Below are 17,759 nucleotides of genomic sequence, written 5' to 3'. Positions count from 1 at the left end.
GCAACAATGACGGTAAACCCAGCGTGTGGTTCCACTTGTTTATTTTCCACATAAACCTTTCACAATAAAGCTGAAGATCCTGTTGAGATTTTTCAATATAAACTGAAATGATAACCACATCAAGGATGCTTGGGTTAAGGACTTGGAAGTAGACATATTGGATGCTTTGTGGGCCAATGGGTTGAAGAAGATTAAAGAATGCTCTGTTAATGCCAGACTACAACTTATACAGTTCAAGGTCCTTCATCGTTTGCATTTTTCTAAAACAAAGCTATGCAGCATTTTTCCGTCTATTTCGTCTTTGTGTGACAGATGCAAAGCAATGGATGGAACCCTTGGTCACCTTTTCTGGTCTTGCTAGGCTGCTCCCTAACCTCATTGGCACTCAGACGTCCTCTTCAGAAAGCCTTAATGTTTGGCATGATTGTAGCTAAAAGACTTATTCTTAGAGCCTGGAAATCACCATCTCCTCCATTGTTCAGGGTTTGGCTACGTGAGATGATTGCTTGTTTGTATATTGAAGAGGTTGTCTTGTTGTTTTAAGTTTGTCGAAATCTGGGGCCCTTTTCTCAATCATCTTAATGGGAATTTAACATAAACTTTAACCTATTTGACTGCACTTTGTGTTTGTGTGAAACTGCACCTCTGCCGGACCCTGATTCCTTCCTGGACATGTTTCCCACATCTTCTGGTCTTGGTGAACTCTCTGTTGCCCTGTCTAACCTCACACAGAAGATCATCTTTTTTGGACACTGGTGTCTCTTTTGAACTTTTGATTTGTACTGGCTAACTGGTGTATTTTATTTATTTATTTATTTTGTTTTTTGTTTTTTTCCTTTTCTTTCCTGTTTTCCTGTTTGGGGTCTTTTTTTGTTGTGTTTGGTTTCTGTTTTTTATTTTTATTTTTTTTTTATTTTCTGTGCTTAAATGTTATTGTTTTTGAATCTTATGTCCTTTGTCTGGTGTGACGTTATGTAACTTTGAACTTAAAATCTTATAAATAAACATTTAAAAAAAAAAAAACTGAAATGATGACAAACAGAAAGACCAGTCAAAACAAATCGAGGACCTTATTTCTAAACGAGGGGCTACTTCGGTAGCATGGACGTGGTTTTGTTACAAAAAGTCTGACACGGACCAGAAAACTGTACTATGCAAATTATGCAGGAAACTGGTCCCCACATCAGACTCGAACACAGCAAACCTCTTCAACCACCTACGCAAGAGTCACGTAAAAGAGCATGGAGAGAGTTTATCTTAGACTCAAACGTTAAAACAGGCTTTTCCCCGCAGCACGCCGTGTAATAAATGCTCACAAAGAAAATGGCGTCCGTTACAACTTATGTCTAAAAATGTATAGTGTTGTGAATCGGTGAAAACACTCGACTCCAGGTACACGACGCCCAGCTGGAAACACTTCACACAAGTCGAGTTACCCGAGATGCACAGAATTTACAGAAAATGTAAAATTTTTGTGATTTATATCTTTGTCGGGACAATAAATGTCTTATATCGGGATATGAGATTTTGGTCATATTGCACAGCCCTAATTTCATACGTTTAAAAATAGCAAACAGAACTGTCATGGTTGTGGGTCTCTGACCCAGTGTTTTGTGTTTGTGGACTTTTTTGAATCTTGATAAGTCATTATTGTGGTATTCCTCAAGTTCTCATATTTCCTAGTTTAGTTTTCTTACGTTTATGAGTTTCTGATTCTTGTGTTTATCCTTTGTGGTTCTGGTTTAGTTTCCCTTATTGTTTTGTCCTCAGAGTTTCCCGTCTTGTAATGATAGTCTCTTGTCCTGCATGCATTGTTTAGTTTTCCTTCCCGTCTCTCGTTACGTCTGATTTGTTCCTGCTGTGTTTCTCTCCTGTTTCCCATCCCCTCGTTATCCTGCATGTGTATTTAAGTCTTCAGTCACACTCCGGTCGTCGTGGTCTCCATGTTTGCAGTGTGTTTCTTGTGTGTAGTTCATGGTCCTTTATTGTGTCCTGGTTGCAAGAGTCTTAGTTCTAGTCTTGTTTCTTTTAGTGTTTTTTTTTTTTTTTTTTTTTGTACCACATCTTACGTCTTCATCACAGCAAATAAAGCTGCCTCTTAGATTTAAATCCCCCGTTTCTGAGTCCTGTGATCTGGTCCTGCCTAGCCAGCCACACGGCTAACAATGATGAGAACAGCCTGATTAATGCTGTGGTGAATGTACGCAGACCTACTGGAGTGTCATCTCCTGAACATCTTCATTTGGCTCGTATAAACTCCTTTCGTCCACACTATTCCTGCGGTCACAAAAATATCTAAAAGTTCTCATTTGATGAATGAGGCTGTGCAGATTTTTATTGTTATACTAAAACAATTTAAATCCTCTGTTGCAGCAACTTCCCACAAAATTCCAAAAGGACTTTCCACAGTGAAATTCATGTATTTAGACCAAAAGAAGAGCAACAACTAAATCAATATTATCCAAAAAGTCAAAAATCAGTTCACACAGAGATAAACTTCAGGTATGAAGCAGTGTACGAGATGAAGACTGCAAACCAGCGTCAGCATTTGTTCACCACGGACGCACATATCAAACACCACTTACCGTTTAAATACCTCAGATGGCTACAAATGAGCTGTACAAACCTCTTAAACGGGCAGAAACATTTTGCAGCGTGCAGCTTTCAAACCATCAGCGTTTGCTCTCTAATTGCCTGAATCTGCAAATTCTGTGTAAACTGGGCCGATAATCCTGGAGTGTGTCTCCAATCAAATAACACAGAAATGCTTTTATGAATCTCGAGGAGGACAGAGAGAAGAGGAGGAGGAGGGAAGGGCGCATGTCAGAGAAAGGGAAACGAGAGAGCAGATGAGTGTTGCTAACAAGTTTTAAGGAGCTCACACACGCAGAAGGCAGCAAAGATTCCCTGTGAAAGTCATAATGGCCCGCTGGAGATGCTGCATGCTAACTTGCAGCTCCTCGACAGGAAAAGCACACGTTTTCACCCACATACGCGCCTGGTTTCTACAGCATACACAGGTCAGAATGATGGATGATCCAATAGTAAAAACACTAAGAGGGGGAAAGAAAGAGCGGAGTAAGGTAACACCAAGTCAGAGTAACAAACTGACCAGAATGGGGCATGAGAGACTAAAGAAGGAACAGATAGAGATTTGGCTGGGAGTGAAAGTGATCGGAGATTCACAACAAGACAAAAATATTAGAACCTTGCAAAAGGAAACGCACTGATTTAGGGATCAAAAATTCCCCTTCACACACCATAACATGGTTGTAGAAGGAATTGATTTTAACACTACTTTCCAGAGACCTCATCACAAGCCAAGCCTGGAAGAGCAGCACAGGAGCCGTTTCTATAAATCATACGAAGGGGCAACAATAAACCTGCTGTCGTTAGGAATGAGGCAGGGAATTGAATGAAAGTCTGGGGACGATCTGCCAACTCTGGGCAAGAAAAAAATCCGAGGCTGAAGGCTGTGATGGAGCCGGAGTTTTACAATTACATTTTTGATTTTGATCCTGGAAGTCAAAGCGGCTGCTATTGAAATCAGGTGCAGGAGAGAGGCTTGTGTTTGTTTATTTACGTCTGAACTTTGGAGGGAAGACGCAGCTCATTTCATGTCTGGTGAAACGGAAAGCTCGAGTGTGGTGTAATGGGAGGGGAGCAATTTGTAACATGGCAAACGTCGAAAATAATCACTCTGCACCACTGTGGCGTAACACCGAGCCATCTGTTTCTGTTTGAGTCCTGCTAAACCTCTCCTCATACCTGTATTCAGATCAAGCTGCAAGTTGGGGAAATCTTCTTCCTGCTTGTTTTCAACAGCCGCACTCATACATATGCATTACTCATAATAACCCACAATACCACATCTAAATATAACCATATCCCTAACTAATTTTTCATTATCTAGCTAAACTAACCCTCACATTGGTAATCAGACTAAGAGGTCACACAAAGGTGGTGGTTATGAACTTAATCCGGTCGTTAAGTGATGACGTGACGAATCCTACTTCCGGGCCTAAAGTAGTCTGCGTTTAATATGGCTTTTGTGTTGTTAACATGTTTAATGTTTTGTATTTTCTTCTATCTAATCTCAAAAAGCTCCTAAAACAGTCAGTGATCACTGTCGACCTCCCTCGGCTTTTATTACCGCTAATCATTTATTTAAGCTCAGTTTTTAAAACCTTAGGATGTAACTACAGCCCAGCCCATGCAGCAGTATATGAATGACTAACCTCGTATTGTGGATGGATTATCTCAGTTGTTCTCCTGGCTGAAGTTTGGTCCTTTTACAGCATCCTGCCATGCGATTACATTTGTTCCTGACCACCGAGAACACTCACGTTAACTTTTATCGAGTGGAAAAAAAGTTAGCTTGTTTATATTATGCTAACATAGCTGTGTCGCTAGCGGTCATGTAGCACATCATTATATACCAGCTAGCCAAACTTCAGTAACCCTACAAACGTCACTGCTGTTTAGTTTTCTCTCTTCATTTATGTTGGAAGTGATAACAGAGCTGTACGTTTTAATTTGTTTCCAAAACCCCGCAGTCAGGACATGCTATATTGTATTTAGATAGAAGCTAGCGAGCTAACTTCCTGCTAACTTCTAACTCCGTTAAATGTCATAAATTCCGTTTTCATGGATGCCTGGATGTTAAACTCAATTGTTACACCTGGTAGAGCAGAACGCTGATCATTTTATTAAAGATGAAAGACTTTAGACAGTTTTTCAACTCTCAGTAATGCCATAGTGATCGTTTGATATATGGACCTGCAGCGGAGTTTAGGCCCAGACACGGCTAGTGACGTCAGACTTAACGAACGGATAGGTTAATTCAGGGTTTTTCAATCCAGCTAAAAGCATGTTCTCAGGAAACGGGTGGCATTTATCCATGCTGACCAATCATCAGCATGGATAAGACACTGTAACCATTGTTGAAAGTTTGTATTTTAACCCAATCTAACCAAGTTGTTTGAAAGGTGAAAACAATATAAAAGAAATAAAGATCCCAGACACGTTTCCTGATGTGTTTGATGAGCTGGCCATTTATGAGCGTGTGGTGGTGAATGTTTTGGTGCTTAGACTGGGATTTAAAGTCAAATAATAAGGCTCTTCCCCACTCATCCTCACCTGGCACTGATGTTCCCAGCGCTACAAACACCACAGCCGTCACCGAGTCCTTCAGTCCTATCGTGCAGCCGAAGTGAGATGCCAGATCGCCCGTGACTGCGGTGAGGACGCCGATAAGCGATATGGAGACGATGAAGCAGGCCCAGCCGTTCCAGTACTCTGTGGGAGGGACGAAGGCAAACAGAACCTTCCAGAAGACAGTGAGGAAGTGCATGATGTAGTCGAAGCAGGAGGGCAGCCGCTCCTCGCCGCTCTCCTCCTCGTCATCATCTCCTTTGGGTAGGTGGGAGATTGAAACAGAGTAAAAGTAACAAGACGATTAATAAAAAGGGATGAGACAAAAAGAAACAAGACAGATAAACTTCAGCTTTAACTCTAGTAAGAGACAGAAGTTTGATATCTTTTCTTGTCACATTTATCTCCTAAGTCTCTTGATTAGCTTACATTAGCATAAAGACTAAAAAACAGCGGACCTACTTAGCTTTGCTTAAAGCACCCATTTAGCAGCACTTTAAATCTCACTCAATTTGTATTTGACATTGTTTTAAATGTTTTAGTCATGTCTTGATGAAAAGCAGCTGGTATGTAGCTGTAATTTACAAAAACTACCCAATATAAGCAAAATGGCTAACTGCCTGAAATACCTCCCCAACCTAACATTTTAATTAGAAGCTAATAACGCACGTCATATTAACTGATAAGCTTTAGAGATTATAGAAATATATTTAAATTAAGAGTGAGGGGTTGTTTTAAGCAACACAAAATGCTGTATTAATTAAATTCTATAATGTACCAATAACTGTGCTATGTTATGCTAATCTAGCTTGCTAGTAGCTCATACTATGCCCATAGATGAGAGCTGTTTCATTCAATCCCATTGCCACCAGTCAAGCATGCAGCCTTGCGGTCTGCCTTTACAAATATTTGCAAAAGAAAAAAGAATTGAGTGTGGTACTGTAATCAAATGTCACCATAGCAACTAACAAGTAATTTTGATACATTTCTTCTGTCCAAGATATTCCAAAGTGAATTCTAAGGGATATGATTGAATAGTATATAAAACCTGCTCTACTGATTCAATACGTGCAGAGTCCCCTCTCATCCAACATCAGTTTCTGCCCCGAATTATCCCCCAATTCGGATGAATGGGCAGAAATTCCTACAGACACACTCCAAAGAGTGGAAGCAGTCATAACTGAAACTCCATATGTGCATGTGTAACATGCAGGTAGAAATATTATTTTTCCATGTACTGCATTTCCAACAATGTCAAACTACTTTACATAACTAAAACTGAATCAGACTATGAATGTAATAAACAAAGCTTATGTGTAAGTTCAATAGGGAAGATCTGTAGTCACTCATCTGTCTGCTTCCCAGGTGTTGATGGATAATCTAAGCTTTACATCACTTCCACTTTCCCACGCTGTCAAGCTGATTGTGACATCACATGTCTAGTCCAATCAGCTTTCTGCTGGCCTTCTTCTGGCCAATCAGCTTTCACTCTGCGTACTGCACATCTGTCATTCTTCCTTGCAGTTGCCTTCGTGCAACTCAGGCTCCATTCAAGCCTCCATCTTCATCTCCACCACCAGTGTCTGGACTGTGGGGAGTCCTGCTCTAATCCCTATCACCACTGAGATCCCGTTCTGCTGCGCCGGGCCATCAGGGTCTAACTGCCAAATATCTCAAACTGAATTCTGTACATCAATAAATCACTTTCAATTCCTTCTGATGATCTCTCCTTATCAAAATACACTATAAGGGTCCAAATTAAATGCTGATGTCACGTTTTAAGAAAAGTTCTTTTTATCTTTAAAAATAAAGTAAAAAAAAAAGTCAGCCAGAACCACTGTTCATAAATCAAAATGAAGCCCTTTGTGTGTGTGTGTGTGTGTGTGTGTGTGTGTGTGTGTGTGTGTGTGTGTGTTACCTGCACTGACTGTAACAGCATTGACAAACTGTTCCCTCCAGCTGCTGCTTCCCACCACCAAGGCCAAGTTTGTCTTCTTGATCAGCTTATCTACTGTACTCTACACACACACGCACACACACACAAACATCAACCATGCCATTGCATACAAATCAGGCAGAACAGGAAAAACACAACCCTCAAGCTGTTAATTCATTCGCAGCTATACAGAAAGAGGAAACTGCTGACTTCAGGCTTTCGGTTAAAACCCAAACCATACATTCATTTAAATTTTCAGGACCCGGTACTCCAGGTATAAGGTGTGCTAATTAATATGAAGCTGTGAAATCAGCCGTGCCACATTTTACTTATGCTCGCTGTAAAATTCAGGAAGAAAAAACCTTCAGGCATACTGCTTCAGTGTTTTAGTCTAAAACAGGCAAGAGAAGAAAGATGATAAAAGATGTTGTAAAAGAGCTGACAGCAGCTAAGGAGCACAGCACTAGCAGTCATTACTGTAACTTTACTGACAGGGCTTGGAGGGAATTCTGAATTTTTTACCATCTACTATGTTAAAAGCATCATAAAACGGTAAATCTGCCATATTTTAGCAGTCCCGGTAAGATAAATTACTAATTAATCTCGATGTGTGGCAACGCTTAATGATTTATAGATTGGGATGTGATTAATTCAGGCACCATTAGTACATTTCAGTATTGTACAGTAGATGATTAGAGAACAAACTTTGCATGCATGAAAATGATGGATTACCTTTTCAGCATGCCTAAGAAGTGTATTTACTGCTCTCTGCACACAGACACACACAAACACACACGCACACAAAATGACAAAAAATGGACACGTGAGGTGATGAAATCTGTACGCAGACCAAGGTTATTATCGTTAATGAAAACTAACGAAATAACGAAAACTAGAAGTGAAAAAACATTTTCGTTAACGGAAATAAAAATAAAAACAAAAAAAGGAAAACTAACTAAAATTAACTGAATTTATAGCAAAAATGTGTTTAGTTTTCATTGATGTGTGCGTGTCATACAATAGTCAAGGGTGAAAATGAAGTTTAGTTTCCAGACTTTTTTCTTGCTGTGTCTCATTATGCCAGCAGGTGGCAGCACGTTAGTCGAGTCGTCTGTGTTGCTGCTCCGTCCACGCGCAGAATCATGTCAGGAAAGGTCGGGAGAAAGCGCCAGAGTCCAATTTGGGATTACTTTGAATATGACTGTGTTTTGGATAAAGCAAGTGTCTTGTAGTGGAAAGAGACAAATTATGAGGGACATTTCTAAAGGGAAAAAAATCCCACAAACCTTAAAGTGCACTTGAAAAGCTCACACAAGAAGGCTAACCTAGCTTACCTTGAGAAGGTAAGGGAGCACACTCAACCCTCATCCCCAGAAAACAGAAGCTAACCCCAGGCAAGGCAGCGTGATGCATCCCGAGACAACAGGACGGGGATATCTACACAACTGTGTGAGTCAATTACCTTCAAAAAGTTTATCAATTCACTTGAACCAAAATTACGAACACCCGGTGCTACGAGAGTTAATAGTCTCATTGGGGCCAAGATATACATTTTATAGTTGCCTGGTATCAATGGTTGTTCATCTGCCTTTATTTATTTATTTAAAGAACCCATAGGTGGGAATGTGAGTTGTCTGTCTCTGCATGTTAGCCCTGCGACAGACAGGCGACCTGTCCAGGGTGCAGTATGGTAGCTGGAATAGCAACATACCCAAGGATGAGCAGAATGACTGATATGATGAAACTGGGATTTTGTTACACTTAATTATTGCAAACACAACTAAAACTATAACTGAAACTAATCAAAACTAAACTGAAACTAAGGATTTTCAAAAAAATAAAAACTAAACTAAACTAGCAAACAATTGGTAAAAACTAATTAAAACTGATATAAAATTGAAAATCTGAAGTCAAAACTAAATAAAAATAAAAACTAATGAAAATTGCAAAACTATTAAAACCCTGACGCAGACACACGAGTGGTGACATTTCGAGACCAAACAGAGATGAAAATGACGAATGAGAGGACAAATGAATATGACAATTAACAGAAAAAATAAGTAACGATATGATGACACAAGACGAAGAGACAAGCATCAGTTAGGGGTCCACGTGAAGCCACAGAGAGCCCTGTTGTTGTGTCGTTATTGTGTTTCCCCGGCTGCACACTCGTGACGATGGTGTTCGTCAGAGTTAGAAATGGATCAGATCTAGGAAGGCCCGCCTCCTAGTGTTAAAATATTTATGAAAGAACAAAGCCAGGCTTGTTTAATGCCTGTTTTGTACTGAAATATGATGAAAGCATATCGTCTGTGTAGGTTCTCAGTCATCCAGATGATGGAAGGAGCTTGAAAAGAAAGCGACTTAACTTCTTTGAGTTTCTGAAAACATCGTGTTAATAAATTATTTACTTATTTTTTGCAGATTCTTTTTAAAAATCAGCAGCATCCTACCAGAGAAGGCGTTGCTCTACATGCATCCACTGCAAAATGAAAGAATGACACTGGACATTTAGTTTTAGCGACCCAGCAGGACTTAAAATGCATCTGATAGAAGAATCACTCACATACACCTGCTCTGGTAAAGGCATTGTTAGTGCAGTATCGGCACGCACAGACACACACTTACCTTGAACTCGTAGGACTCCTCTATGACCACTTCTAGCTGTGTGTGTTCGCCCAAACTGGGACAGCCCATCTTCGCCACCTCTTCCTCCTCCGCCCCCACCAAAGGCTTGTTTTCATTCGAGTCACCTAGGTGACAATAGAGATAAGTAGTGATGAGACTTTAAAGTAATAACAGAAACAGCTACCTGCCCAGCCTGGCAGCAGAGAAGCACATGACAAGAACGGGTTGGTGCTCGTTGGTTAGCAGTGACTGCACTTTCAAAATAAGAGCAAACCTTTCAGTTTCAGTGGATGTGCCCTGCCAGGATACTGTTTACGTGTTTTCATTTTGAAAGGTCTTTATTACTGCTCCATTTACTTGCACACTGACATTTTTAAAGGCCAAAGCTAGTTCACATATAGGATTTATTATCTAAGATCCTACTTAAAAAAAAGTCAATAGAAACCACTGAGAAACATACCACTCCCTTTACCAAGGCAATTTATATGTGCCGAATAACGTGTGCATTTCAAATGCTGCATCCCTGCACACTCCATTAACAAGCTCTGCCTCATTTAAAGTTTGACATTCGTACCTATACATAACTTTACCCAATTCACAGTGAAAATGAAAAGATATTAAAAATAAGGTCTGAAATGTTTCCTTGTGTTATTCTGAGTTTTTCTGTTTAACAGTGAGATATTTTTAAGGATTTAAGATGAAAATTGTGTCTAAAATGGTAGAGAAAATATCAAATACTAGTTACATATCATACAACAGAACATAACATGTAACATGATAATTTGTTTTATTTATGCAGTGATGGAAATCTTCTATCATCTATCAATACTTTCCACCTTTATTGGTCCATACCTTCTGTTTGGGAGGGATAGCCAATCAGAAGACTTAAAGACAGAGGAATTAAATAAAAGCTGTTTTAGCAACAAAGACCAATGTATGAGCTACAAAAGAATGATATATATAACAGTGAATCATCCAATGTCACTCTAGTGGAGTGCACAAAAAAAAATATGGAGCTGGAAATGAACATAATAGGTCCATTTTTAAATTTCAGCTCAGCACAATGACTCTAGTTTTGGGCAGTCACGTTACTCAAATAACTCCGTTTAATCATCAAATCTTGCCCTGAGGTTTCTCCATATAGTCGTTTGCTTAATCTTTTAATTTGATAGATTTCAGACATCCTCTTAAGACTCTCTTTTTTTCATTATTCTCAGCAGAGACCACAGCAGTGTGAACTATTACTGAGAAAACGAATGCTATGGGTTGTGAAAGAATATTTATGTATATGCTAAATCTTTAAACATGGGAAACGCGAGCTTTATTCGCAAAAACTTTACGTTTTCTCCCACCTTTTTATTGCGCGCTTCCGTGTATGCTGCAGCATCTCTCCCAAATGTCTCCTTGTTCGCTCACGTTTTAAAAACAGACAGCAAGTTATTAATTTTTGCCGTTATCAGTGTCTAGCTCGCTGTAATTGAAAAGCCGTGTACTGTATGTGACAGCATTATGTGGTTGCCAGTCTGCTCGCTCTGTGACAGCATTATAAAACCCATCACATTTCTGTGTAATGAAACATGCCACAGCATGCCGCAGGCTATGGGCTCTTCTTGTGTGACATCTACACTATAGGCTCTTTGAGAAGAGCCTCTGTGTGTGTTTAAAGAGTGATAAAGCAGGAGGTTTCTGGTGCGGCTAATTGGCTGGCACGTCTTTAAAGACACAAATGAACGCGGCGAAGAATTTATGTTTGAAAAATACATGAACTTGCTGATTGGGACACATTAGCTGCTCTTTGAAGCTGCTAACACAATGCTGGTAATGTTTAGCGCTAAATGTGGAATATATATATATACATATATACATATTAGGGGTGCAACGATACTCGTATCGATATTGAACCGTTCGATACAGTGCTTTCGGTTCAGTACGCATATGTATGAACAATACAAAATTTTTAAATTTATTTTATCAACTTTCCTTCTGACGATGCTGTCTGTGTTGAGCGCTCAGTGGATCTGCGCTCGACAGTGCAGCCTAGGCGGAGTAGTCGAACGCAGATTCACTGAGCGCAGCGCAAGCTAGCAGACAGAAGTTAAGCTCTCCTTGCAACATGGCAAATTGAACCTCCCCCACCCTCATTCAGATCTGGCGTTTGGAACCATTTTGGTTTTCATGTGACGTATGACCCTGAAGGTAAGTGCGTCATGGACTAAAGTAAAACAGTATGTTGGATGTGCCACGCAATGCTCAATTACATTGGTGGGAACTAGTGCGTTAGCGCAGTTTAGCCCCACGCACGGGGCGATCCACGGTAGCTCGTTAACGGAGATTTGCCGTGTTGTGGCGTTAACCTCATTTCAACGAGATTAACGCTGACAGCACTAGTGGGAACACAACGAATATGACTGCACATTTACTCCGACAGCATCCTAGTGCAAAGACAAGTGGAAGCAGACAAAAACAACAAGCACGCATGCTACAAACTTTACCCGAGTCATTTAGACAGCCGTTAGCACATGATTCTCCTTATGGGGACCTGATATGTTTAATATGCTGCTGAGAGTATAGCCCAGAAGAAGCGTATAGTATAGCTTTTATTTTGGAAAGAGACATTTCTCTGTAATAAACTCTCTTTTCAAAAAATGAGTGATTTCTCGATCAGATAGATAAATTTTTTTATGACTTTGTTGTTTCAGCAACATTAAATTTAAAAACTGTACTTTTGAGTTAAAATATATATTTATAATTTTAATAAATGACAAATTAAAAAGGCATGAACATTTGTTTGTATCGAAAAAATATCGAACCGTGACACCAAAGTATCGAACCGAACCATGAATTTTGTGTATCGTTGCACCCCTAATATATATATATAAATAAATGACGTATTGACTTTGAGCATTGGTTCTCTCCAACCTTGAGTCACCTCGGGGAGATCAGCTGTCTCTCTGTTAAAGAAGCCTTTTAAATTTTCATCTAAAGCTTCTCACATTCTTAAAAAAAAGAAGGGCGGGGGCTTAAATGTTTAAGATTCTTGGATTTCAAAGATCTGCGCGGGTTTTGAATTAGCAGATGACAGTACGAGAGGAAAGAAGCTGATCGAGATGGTTCATTTGCCATGATTAAACTGCAAATTGTGTTCCATCTGTGACGACGCTGCGATACTACAGCAATTCCAGACAACGAAAGGAAGCTTTCTGGCTTTTGTTTATACTGCATACACTAAACCTCCTTATGGTGACATAATTAAGCAGATCACATGCTGATTTGGATGAGTTATTACTCCTATCCCTCCTGTGACACGATTACTTCAAAAACGAATCGCAGCTCAGGGCCAGTGATGTCGAAATCCTTCCCAAGTCACTTCCTCAGTGGCTCAAAGTGAAATGTTTCCACGGTTGATCTGAGTTTAGACTGGAGGCTTCAGGTAATCAATGCTGGTCTCACCTCGTCTCCAAGCGACAGATGTGCACCAGGCCTGTTTGCTGATAAATAAAGACGTCATTCTGTCTGTCACACATTCCCTGTTCCTGCTCTCACTCCTGACTTCTTGATACTCTCTTTGAACAAACACACACACACACACACACACACACACACACACACACACACACACACACACACACACACACAGAAAGACTCACCATGTTTCTGTCCTATCTCCAACAGAACAGGCTCTCCCAGCTCGATGGTAAAGGTCTTGTTCTTCTCATACTCTTCATCATCAATGATTTTCACCTCGATGATCTTCCTGTTTGTTAAAAGAAGAGAGAGACGACGTGGCTCAGTGTGTGCAGTTCAGATAATTACCTTTTTTGGTTTTATGTTTGGTTTATGTTTTATGTTATGACAGGTTGTAATCGGACACGAGGTCATTTCTGCTGCCCCTACACTGAAAAACACTGACATAAGTAATCATTATACTACCTAACTTGAAGTAACAGTTATAATAAACACACCCAAAAAAGGAAAAATAATTAGATTTGATCCCCTTGTGATTTCTCTCAGAGAAAAGGATGACGAGTCTGAGCAAAACTGAAGGCTGAAGCCCAGATTGGCAGTACTCGGGGGAAGGGTGTGAGGGTGCTAGCTACCTCCCAGGCTTGACAACTGACAGTGATGCTATGAACACCACAACTACTGGGGAAACATTTTCAATCAGGAGCGCCTGGGGGAGCAACTAAAATGCAGTGCAGAGAGTTTTGAGGGGATGTGTAAATTGGAGCGGAAAAAAGGTGTGGAGATTTTCAAAAATAGCTATTGGAGCACTTCTTAGTACTGCTTGTGTTGCAAAAGACAGACTATTGATATATTGAAATAATGATTTCATTGCCTTCATAAAGAAAAGAATCTTTGAAAACCATAAAAACGAATAATTTGTGTCTAAGACTGCAGACATTAAGGTGTCAGTGCAGGGCTGTAAATGTGACGGGAGTTTAACAGGACAGACTGAAAGCTGTGATTGCTTTTCATGTGGAGTTTCAATGTAAACCAGCAATAATTAAACCATTCTTTGTATGTGGCAAATCTATTGAATCAATTTTTCCCCACTTTAAACATCTGCCATTTTTTTAAACTCACAAAGTGTGTGTATTCATATTTACTGGCTTGTTATTTCCTTCAGTTTCCACTCAGTGCATAGCTTTCACATGTTTAACCAGCTTCATATCTAAGTTTCTTTGTGTGGAGCACAAAAACCCAGACCTGAGCTACTTCTTAGCAACTGAGGATTTTTAGGAGGAGACTAGGTCAGTTGGATCTTGCGTCATGATGATTGAAAGTCATGGCATTCGCAAGGCCTCTGTGTCGGGCTCCTCAGACAGCTAACGACCCCCGGTTCCTGTCAGGATTGGTCTGGTAAATGCTAGATTACTCGTGAGAAAGCTTTTATGCTTGGGATTTCAAATCCCGAGGACTGGATTCACCCCGCGTGACTCAGATGTGGCTGAATGCTGGAGCGTTCAGCAAAGCCAGGTGTCATTCTCAGGTTTGAACATCCCAGCAAATTCACCCCAAGATTAGACCACGTAATGTACATAGAAACCACAAAAAGCCAAGAGTTGGAGCTCAGAGAGTACGGACTTTAGTTAACATTTAATGAAATGTTAAATCTTAAAGGTCTTGACAGTACAATCAGAAAAGGATTGAACAAGTAGAGCTTGTTTTGAAGGAGAAAGCCTCTTCTTTCTAAAAGAACACGGCAAAGTTGCATCAACAAAAACCACAATATGTCTGGAACAATCCTTTGGAAAGACAAGAACAATGTAGAGATGTTTGCCTGTAAAGCACGCTGAGCCATCTGGAGAAAAGCAAACTCAGCATATCATCAAAAGCACCACATATCGACTGCCAACCACGGGGGTAGAGGGTGATGATTTGGGGTTATTTTGCAGTCGCAGGGCCTGGGCAGCTTGCAGCTATTGAGTCAACCATGAACACCTCTGCATATGAAAGTAGTCAAATGTATGGCCATCTGTCTGCAACAGGGTCATGCAGCAGTGATCCCAAGCACAGCAGCAAATCTACAACATAAGGCCTGAAAAAGAAAACAACTGAGGTGTTGCAATGGCTCAGTCAAGGTCCAAACCTCAACTAGATTCTAACAATCCCACATACAAATCCTACATACAAAGACAATATGTCTGCCTTTGCTTTGCACCACGGTACTGCTGCTGATTCTGAACGGTGGGATGATATTTACTCATCACTACCAAACACATCTGTGCGTTTAGATTCTGTGGAAGATGAGGTCAAAGCCTATACACTAAACTGCTCGATGTAAATAAACATTTCAAACAGAACTGTCTGGCTGAATCAAACTTAGTTCAATCAGGACAACGATGTTTGGTCCATCTGCAGTGCATTATATTTGGCGGTGTGGCTCAGTTCTGGGAATCCCCACCCTTCCAAGCACATACGTGAAAGCATAAGCCAGGGAGAGCAGTTAAAGCTACAGCAATGGCACATAGAGATGTAAGTCACAGCTGATTATTATTTTAAGACCATAAAATATAAAACTGGTTAAATATGACAAAGCCAAGAAAGGAAGATTTTATCAGAGAGGACAAAGCTTCAGCAAATTAGACTTCCAATTACTTTAAATGGAGAGATTAAATGGAGTTTCACTAAAGTCATTACGTGCAGCGTTTATCCTCACTTTAAAAGGAGAACTACTTCTATAGTTTATAAAGTATTTCTCTGTTTAATTGTTATCTGTGCGTGTCGTGCAGCAGCTTTGATGCTTCTAAGGAAATTTCATCAGGTTTGGTATCTTTCTGGCCCGTTTCATCTTCATCACCACGATCCATCTGCGTCTACCAAGCGGAGAGGAAGAAAGAGCGTTCACTTCCACCTGGTTGTGTAATCGCACGTTTCGCTGTGAGCCATGTTGACTATAATGCGGGGAATAGGTTTTGCTTCAGCAGAAAGAGGAAGCGAGAGGGAGAATTGGACGGGGAGACGTATATGGAGGGTGGAGGAAGGGCAGTGAGGGAAAGAGAAAGCGACGGAGGGGAAGAGACGTGGAAGTCCATTTTTATCGTTGGCGAGCTGTCAAGGCGACAGTGGATGTAACTTGCTGGATTTGGTATTTCCAGCGTCACATCAGCGTGAGTGGCCAACACCCAGGCAGAGCTGGAGAAGAAATTAAAATGTTGTTTAATCAGATGTGAAACAAAAGGAGATAAAAAAAAAAAATCCTATATTTAGGAGGATTACAGGGAACTGAGATTACGCTCGCTATATCCACAGACTGTAAATAAAAATGGTGGCGCTTTTAACGCTGTATATTTAGGCAAGTTTACTTGGGAATCTGTGGGGACTGACTTGCTTTTGGAGCCAGCCATCAGTGGCCATTAGAGAAACTGCATTTATGTGTTTTTCTTGCTTTATTATGTAGCTACTTTCATGCCACAAGGTGTCGCCACAGCGGGTAGCTCCACATGTCAGTCTTAGCATCCTGACGCATCCCCAAAGGGGATTTGTGTCTTTAGCTGGAACATTTGATATTGTTCAAATGATTTCACAAATGAAATTGTAATGCTGAGTTATGTAAAAGATTACACAGACATTGTTAAACCTTTTCCTCTTAACTGGGATTTTCTTTTTTTTGTAGCTTAGCATTTGTTACGCAGCACGTTTGTCAGAAACTACAAAAACTGGAAGAAAATCCTAAAGTTAGAAAGTAATTATCGTAGTATGAACTCTACTACAGCGGTCCCCAACCTTTTCTGCCTCTTAATGCTCTCTGTTCGCCATGGTAACGTGTAAATATTTCTTTTAAAAAAAAAAAAGACGCACAACTACAACACAGGAGAAGACCCAGGGAAACCGAGTTAACGATAAAAACCCTGAAAAACATAAATTTCACACCCGAGCCGTTCATCCACTTCTCGTTAGGACATGGGGATCTGCCCGGCCCGGGAGCCGTCGCCAGTCCCCTTTGAGGCCTTCCCCAAACCGCAGCACCAGTTCACACTTCCTCATGCCTCATCGCCCATCGTTAGCAAGGATGTGGTCCCAGCTAGTTATTAGTAATTTAACATCAGCTGCTAAAATGTGAACATCCATCTGAAACCAAGAACTCAATGTTCCAAACACACTCAAAAAGACAATTAAAAAGGTAAATTAAAAAGGCACAATCGCAGTAAACTCCAATGTGACCTGATAGAAGGAAGAACGAGAGCAGCAACAATAAATAAACACAAACTGACAGTGACATGGGCGAGGGAAGACGGAGGTAAGTGGATAGAGAAGTAATGAAATGCAAAGCAGGCAAACAGAGAGGAGGAGGAAGTGAAAGAGGAGAGATAGGGATGGGATGAAGAAGAAGGAGGTGACAGAGAGGAAAAAGGCTGGAAGATGAATATGAGTAATACTTAGAGTCTACTGAGATATGAGGGGTTACAGCTAAATACACACAGAGTTCATTCAGTGTTACAAGACAACCAGGACAGAGAACCATGACCACAAAATGCCCTTTGCTGAATTGAAGAATGAGGCACCGTGTCTACGTTCATAGATAAACAACAGAACTTGA

General features: G+C 40.4%; 1 protein-coding gene across 5 annotated transcripts in view; it reads right to left on the bottom strand.

The window, feature by feature from the left end:
• The window catches only part of slc8a4b (solute carrier family 8 member 4b), a 136,370-nt gene that overhangs the window by 9,878 nt on the left and 108,733 nt on the right, over positions 1-17,759 (bottom strand). For 3 of the 5 annotated variants that reach the window (XM_085137862.1, XM_085137878.1, XM_085137870.1), the window contains 5 exons: positions 13,366-13,472; positions 9,719-9,843; positions 7,823-7,858; positions 7,073-7,172; positions 5,140-5,412 (listed from right to left, as the gene is read on the bottom strand). In XM_085137862.1, coding sequence (XP_084993988.1) covers positions 5,140-5,412; positions 7,073-7,172; positions 7,823-7,858; positions 9,719-9,843; positions 13,366-13,472 — 641 coding nt within the window. The remainder of the gene's footprint in view (positions 1-5,139; positions 5,413-7,072; positions 7,173-7,822; positions 7,859-9,718; positions 9,844-13,365; positions 13,473-17,759) is intronic. The other 2 variants (XM_085137889.1, XM_085137900.1) reach the window with 1 other exon arrangement.

This window comes from Neolamprologus multifasciatus, chromosome 3 (assembly GCF_963576455.1).
Source record: "Neolamprologus multifasciatus chromosome 3, fNeoMul1.2, whole genome shotgun sequence".
Classification (NCBI taxonomy): domain Eukaryota; kingdom Metazoa; phylum Chordata; class Actinopteri; order Cichliformes; family Cichlidae; genus Neolamprologus; species Neolamprologus multifasciatus.
Note: the sequence above shows the minus strand (reverse complement) of the source record. Positions and strands in the feature narration are given on the sequence as shown.